The 7,290-nt window shown below is 39.8% G+C and overlaps 1 protein-coding gene across 1 annotated transcript; it reads right to left on the bottom strand.

Moving 5' to 3' along the window:
* Positions 1-2,594: 2,594 nt before the first annotated feature.
* LOC113408604 (E3 SUMO-protein ligase RanBP2-like) lies at positions 2,595-7,115 on the bottom strand (the record flags this gene model as incomplete). Its single annotated transcript, XM_026661940.2, has 4 exons — positions 2,595-2,959; positions 4,637-4,971; positions 5,098-5,371; positions 7,063-7,115. Coding segments are annotated over 4 exons (965 nt in total), but the record flags the coding sequence as incomplete, so codon positions are not given.
* Between the last annotated feature and the right edge of the window lie 175 nt (positions 7,116-7,290).

The following is a 7,290-nucleotide window of genomic DNA, read 5'->3' as shown; positions in this document are numbered from 1 at the left end:
AAAGCCACCACCTCCTGATCAGATTTTGTTAATTTTTGTAAAGTGAAATATAAGACAAGATGTTTAGTTTCAGCAGTTTCCTCATACGATTTTATAAACTAAATCTATTGATAAGTTATAAACCATGCTCATGACTCCTGCTGCTAATATAGTTATTTCATAAATGTGTATAGATTGAATGTTTGGCCAGACCACTTTATTTAAGCTCTCATGTTTTAAGTGACGATACCATGGCAGCAGGGCCGGTGGAAGGATGTTTCGCGCCCTAGGCGAAACTTCCTTGCGCCCCCCCCCGTCCCCGAGCCCCCGCCCTGAGGCACCCCCCCAGAGCAGCTCCCGCCCTGAGGCGCCTCCCCCCGTGGCAGCTCCCCACCCCCCACCCTGAGGTACCCCCCCGTCCCAGCTCACCCCTGCTCCGCCTCCTCCCTGAGCACGCCATGGCTGCTTCACTTCTCCTGCCTCCCAGGCTTGCGGCGCCAATCAGCTTAGGCGCCGCAAGCCTGGCAGGCGGGAGAAGTGAAGCAGCCACTGTGCGCTCAGGAAGGAGGCGGGGCAGGGAGGAGGCGGGGCGGGGAGTTCCCCTGCGTGCCGCCCCCCACCCCCCCTTGCTGCAGGCAGCCCTCCCCGTGCTCCACTGCCCCAGCTCCCTCCGCCTAAATGCCGGCGGCAACCAGGGCGGCCGAAGATCCGGCCGCCGCGGTTGCTGCCGAAGAAAATGGCGCCCCCCAAATCCTAGTGCCCTAGGCAACCGCCTAGGTCGCCTAAATGGTTGCACTGGCCCTGCATGGCAGCCATACCCTTCTTAGTTTACTTTTAACCATCGCAAAGCAAGATTGAGATATCAAACATTTGTGCAACAGCACAACTTGATTCATACTGTAAAAAAGTGGTGATTTTGCCAAACTGACGTTTTAAGAACTAAAAAAGCTTTGCAAAAGTGACAAAATTTGCTTTTCAGGTATTTAAGATTATCTACTTCGTTCACAGCAAGTTTAATGATTAAACTATTAATTTTATTATACACAGAGAGCAATTGCATGTGGACAATACAAGCAATGAAAGGTTTCGGGAAAATAGCCTTGAGTCAGCTAGATGTCTACACAGCAATTGAAAGCCCGCAGCTGGCCTGTGCCAGTTGACTCAAGATCATGGGGTTGTTTATTGCAGTGTAGACATTTGGGCTTGGACTGCAGCCACAGCTATGAGACCCTCCCACCTTGCAGCTCCTAGAGCTTGGCTCCAGCATGAGTCTGAATGTCTACAGTACAATTAAACAGCCCCACAGCCTGTGCACCATGAGCCCGAGTCAGCAAACATGGTCCATCTGCCAGTTTTTAATTGAAGTTTCTTGGCTGCATTCTGACGCCAGATGGTTGGTTAAAGAAAATTGGCTAGGGCTGATAACCAAACCAGTTTTGTTGGTTGCAGGGTGCTTGTAATAATTCTCTTGGTGTGAGTAAGTATGTCCAGTAGTCGAGAGTGGGCAGAGTTTAACCAAACTGGGGCACTGTGTTCCAGCTGAGCAGCAGAGAAGGAGCCCTGAACAACGCCCTGTTTGCACACGGGCTCTCAATGCGGACACTACCAGTTTGTTCAGAAGAGTGTTTCTGCTCTTTATCTTTTGAGCTACTTTAGTGAAATGGTATTTGTATGCAAGTGTGATATCTAGATCAGTAGTTCTCAACCTTTATGGGATCAGGACCCATTTGTAAATGTTTATGACCTCTCATGAACCAGTAAATAGTCTGGGGGTGGAGACTAACAGGTCACTAACAGTAGATGCAAAAATACAATATGTTATTTTTCATTTAAGATCCAGAGTTTACCAGTTTTTTTTCCCCCACCCAATAAGCTTTACAAGTTCTTTATTTATCCAATTGCCCTTACAAGTATTTTTGCAATCACTCTCCTATATACAAAGCACTGATACAAGCAGCGGCTCTCAAAGCATATTAATTTATACCACAGGAAGATCACAAGTTCTCAGTCGGATTTTTACAAGAACTTATGTTAAGATAGTATACAGGCAATAGTTCAATAACTTCAGGGTTCAGGTACCCAAAGACTGTTTTACAAACAAACCACCCAGTAGAAAACACACGTTTTCTTCAACTTAGGAAAGATAACTTCCATCTAGAGAGAAAGATGGTAACTTATATTTGCAGCTGAATTCTCTTAAGAAGGGTAAGGAGAATGAATTGCCACTTTGCTTTTTGTTTTTCTGTGCATCAGTGGGAAGAAGAGGAAATAGTTCTCACATACAGCTACTTTAGTTTGGAAGCATGATAGCTAATTCTGTATTCAAAATACTGATACATCAGAGTAGCAAATCAAAATAACTGAAAATAGATTATGCATGTAATATTCCTTGTACAAACCAAAGTGAAGAAAAGACAATTGCTTTAACAAGACTAGGATTTAATTTTAAATTTTTCACATTTAAAACAAATGTCAGGATAACATATGCCAGTGTTTGAACTTTTATTTCACAACATGCAAAGTCAATTAACACATAAAAAAAGTACTTTTCTATAAGTTGTAATTTTACATTTATACATCAGAAATGTCAATTTTAAAAAAGCTGAACATAGTCTACAACAGCCCAACTTTGATTTATGCTGTTAGTGCACATATCTGTAGAATCACTACTTAGACATTATATTTGCCCACAGTCTGTGATGACAATTCTATTCACCAACCCTTTGGGAGAACCAAAAGATTCCATTTTTTTCACAACATCCATGCCATCCTTCACAAACCCAAATACCACATGTTTAAAGTCCAGGTGTTCTGCTTTTTTAAGAGTGATAAAAAACTGAGAATTATTGGTGTCCCGGCCACGATTTGCCATCGACAGTAATCCAGGACCAGTGTGTTTCACTTCAAAGTTCTCATCCTCAAATGCATCTCCATAAATGGACCGTCCACCTGTTCCATCATGCCTAGTGATATCTCCTCCCTGAAAATATTAATCATTTATAGAATTAACTCATTACTAGCCCATAAATATCTACCAAGTAGAAAACTTGCTGTATGTTTTCCTCTAAGAATTACGAAATTAGAAAAATATTAAGAGCTCACATGTCTGGATATTGACAAAATAAGACAGAATGGTCTCTCATTCTTAGTTTTAGTCATAAATGTGATCATCATAACAAGCGAACAGAAAACTGAAAATATTAAGCACTCATGGCAAGGATAAAGTTTTCATATGTGCTAATTTGTGGCCTAACTGTGAAAGGTACAGTGTCTCCTCTGAGAATTACTGGTGTCCTTTCTGTTTTCTAGTTGAATCTACTCAAATTTGAGGTCGGCACCTTACAAAATTGGGCAGGTAAGAAGTTCTTTGGGCTTGTCACAGGGACATCCAGGAAAATTAATCCCAATTAACTAGAGGTGTGAATCTGAAGTGAACCCCACTAAATCCTTGTGTGGACACGGCTTTTGAAATTCAAGTGGACTTAGTTCAGTTTAAAGTGAATTAAACTAAGCCAAATTAAAGGCTACTTCAGTTCTGAATGAGGGTGTTCACACTAGGGTTTAATATGATTTAACTAATCCACTTCAAATTCACAACTTTAGTCAATTTGGATTAACCTTCCGGGATGTCTATGTAGACAAGCCATTCATATGTTGGCCATGTGTTCTTAACAAGCAAAGAAAAATGAAAATATTTACTGCTAAGGGCACCCTGCAGCTAATATGAGCCACTCTAATGCCCTTCAGAATCAGGCAACTAGTTTTTCTAGTCCACAGCTATACTAGCCTGGGCCAGTGTTTGGGTATTAACAAGCAAATGGGTCATTACTAGCACTACGGAGTATACCAGTTGAGATCACCACATACAGGAGTAAAACCAAAGTGAAACGAATTCAAATAAAAATCAGTGTAAGGAATGGAATTAACAAGTACATATTAAAGTCAAGTATGAAGTATATGGAGACTTCAAGCATGCTTATTAAACTGGGAAATGGGAGCGCCCTACTCCAATGCAATAGGATCGGATGACAACTTGAATTCTTTGACTCCGAGTGTTATACAAAGGTAGCCTCTTTACCCGCCAGTTTAGGTTCTCAGTCTGAGAACTGAAATAGCTGTACTAATTACCAACCACCACATTGGCTGGGCATCCAGATAAAAACCAGTACTCATTAGTATACTGTCACTGATTGCCAAAGATTGAGTCTGCAGAAGTTGGTGCATCAAGTCTGCACAGATGAGAAAAGTGTGCAAATCAGTTTGAGAAAAGTGAAATTATCCATGGCAAGTGGCAATTGCCTTGATGCATCTGGCCTAGAGAATCTTTATTACTGGCGATACACTGAGCCAGAAAGAACACAGCCTGACTTTTAGATGCAGGTTATATTTGAAGACCTAGTATTTAGAGAAAAAAAATTACTTGTAAATGAGCAAATTTGATATGGAAATCATTGAGGTACAATAAGAGGAATCCTACAACTTTTTAAAATAAAACAACCACTTTTCAGACAAGAAGTACACTCAAACTAGGGAGTAAAAGCCAGTCCACTGAATCAAAATCTTTGGTAACCTCTTCACTCCATGTAACAAATGGTCTTTGCTGTAAGAAATGAAAATAGGTTTTATTCTAAGAAAAAAATCTTCAACTTGCACTTACCTGACACACAAAGTCAGGAACTATTCTGTGAAATATAGAGTTCTTGAATCCAAATCCTTTTTCCCCTGTGCACAGGGCCCTGAAATTTTCAGCAGTTCGAGGAACAATATTTGAAAATAGTTCCATGGTTATGTGTCCTAAAGGTTCATCGTCAGCAGAAACCTCAAAATACACTACAGGGTTGGTTTCCTTTGACAGTTCTGCTGCCAAGGATACATGTGCTCTCTGAAGTTCTGACAAATTTTGTTGGCATTCTTCAAATCTCCTCTTGAAGGAATCGGCCATTTCTTGGCTTTTAAATCGAACTGCAAGTTGTTCTACTTTTGCTTCACCATCTGAAATTAAATTCCCAAACAGATTATCATAGCCTATTCAGCATCAGTTACAGTTTTATTTGTCATATACATGAAGAAAAATTTTTCAAACAACCTACACAAAACACGGTATCTTTTCAAACTCACCAGCATAATCTGTGGCAGTCCATACTAACGCATTGTTTGATGTATTCAAGGGCTTTAAATTCATTGTTTTTGTGATTACATGATTTGCACACACTTTGAGAACTTGGTCCCTTCTCATTAAAATTCTGTAATATTTCTTCTGTGTATGGAAGAGAATTTTTATCTCTCCAACTCCACGCTCTTTCCACTGATTGACTTCTCTGTCCCATCGATAGAGTTTTGCCCTCTCTTTGAAGAGAATTTCTTCATCCTCTTCTCCAGATTTCACCTCCACCTAGAAAGCAGCAAAAACAGCATATTCATGCATTTCCTAGACAGTCACAGTCACCAGGAATCTACTAATGCATTAGAGAGAGTGGGTAATAGCTTTCTATTATCCTGATTTTACACCCTTCTCTCCTTTTAAAAACTTCCTCCAAAACACACTTTCTATTTGAAATTCTGCATGGGCAGGTCTGTAGCCAGAGGAGATATATTCCCGACTTTGTGGTGAGGTGAATAAGTTTTTGAGATAGGGAGCTGAAAAGTGAGGTTTATTTCACAGTTTAGAAAGTTAACTTTTTATAAAGTCATCTCTCAAATACTGCTTCGCCTAGAAAATTTAAATTTGCTCTAAGAGTCCTTGACATGTTCTGGGGCATAGTTTCTGGCACAGAAGTTCTTTTCTACATGTTTGTAGACCTGAATGCTTTGGAAGTGGTCCCACCCAAATGTATAAGCTTTGCTGGGATACAAGTGTGCTGGAGGAGTTTGCATTATTTTTTATATAGCATTACATAGTGCTGTGTGTTATTTTTAGTAGTGTGCTATGCTTTCTGCAGACAAGAGAATGATCTCAAAGTACTTGCTTTCTAGAACTAGACCACAAACAAGTAGAAGGTGCAGGATAAGACATGTGCATGAAGGATATGTATTTGCTTTGTTTGGCTGTGCATATTTCAAGTTTCTGATCTCTTTACAAATGTTAAAAACTACAATTGTTAGAGTTCTCTTTTGGAACAAATGAAAGCTTGAGAAGATCAGGCATTACAAACAAGCGAGATGGTGAATGGAGGAAAGGTTGTTTGTGGGAGGACATGTTTAAAAAAAAAGAAGGGGGAATAGAAGGGGCAAGGGAGATTAAAAGGAGACACAAGGTGAAAGATGAGTGAGGCTGTGCAGGATTTTAGAGAAATGTTACCATGGATACTGTTACACCACGTCTATAATTAAAGCAAAATCAAGTTTGTCTTTAGAAAAGATTTTAAATACAACCCAAATAGACACCTCATTAACATTTCTAATATGGTTTAAACATCACCAGTTACCAGACTGCATTCACTGTAGATTAAAAAATTGGTGCTAGGATAATCTGCATAATAGTTTTCTCCATTATTCTACCCACCTTCCACTATAGGACTACTACGTCCTGCCAGCTCTTGAACATCTTTCTTTTGCCTACTGTGCTCTTCATCTTCAGATTAATTTAGCTCTGATTGTGCTATTAATTCCTTATTGCTCAGTGGTCCTGTCAAGTTTTCACCCAGATTTAGAGGGGAGAGAACAGAATACATGGTGTGGTATAACAGTTCTATTATTAGCAAGAGTTTTGGATGGCTGCATCACTAATAAGTGGTAAAGCCATAAGCGAGTTCTACAGGTCAAAGCAGCATTCTAACAAGTGTATTCCAATCATTTATTTTGAATACGCCACATATTTCACAGAATAATCTTTAACCATCTGAGCTCTTAAAAGAGTGGTAGTATTGTGCATTTTTGCACACAAACTCTAGGTCCCTTGTATAAGTCAAGCTGTACAGGCTTCAAAGGAGTCAAAGTAATTTCAGAAGCTTTAAAAATATATGGCTAAGGCAGCTTTTCCATACAATGTTGCAATTTGAACAGGGTTATTAGAATCATGTGTTTCATGCTAGTGGAAACCAGGGAGACTCCCTAAAAATGTTTAGCCCAGATAGTATCTAATACCGTGTAGCCTATTTTTTCCTCTGGTGGAGAATTGATTTTTGTCCATCCGGGGCCTAAGAAAAGCAAAAATTATTATTTTTTAGAAGCAGCAGATGTTGGCATCCAAGTTGGTTGAATGAAATGCAAAGCCTGCTAAAGTGGGGATAATTTAGTTATAGAATACTTTCAGTTTTACTAATCAAATGTGGTGTTAGTTTCATGGACATGCTTGTTTTAACAGAGTCTCTA

The sequence above is a fragment of the Terrapene carolina genome, unplaced genomic scaffold (genome assembly GCF_002925995.2).
Source record: "Terrapene carolina triunguis isolate 2854851 unplaced genomic scaffold, T_m_triunguis-2.0 Scaffold19978, whole genome shotgun sequence".
Classification (NCBI taxonomy): domain Eukaryota; kingdom Metazoa; phylum Chordata; order Testudines; family Emydidae; genus Terrapene; species Terrapene triunguis.
Note: the sequence above shows the minus strand (reverse complement) of the source record. Positions and strands in the feature narration are given on the sequence as shown.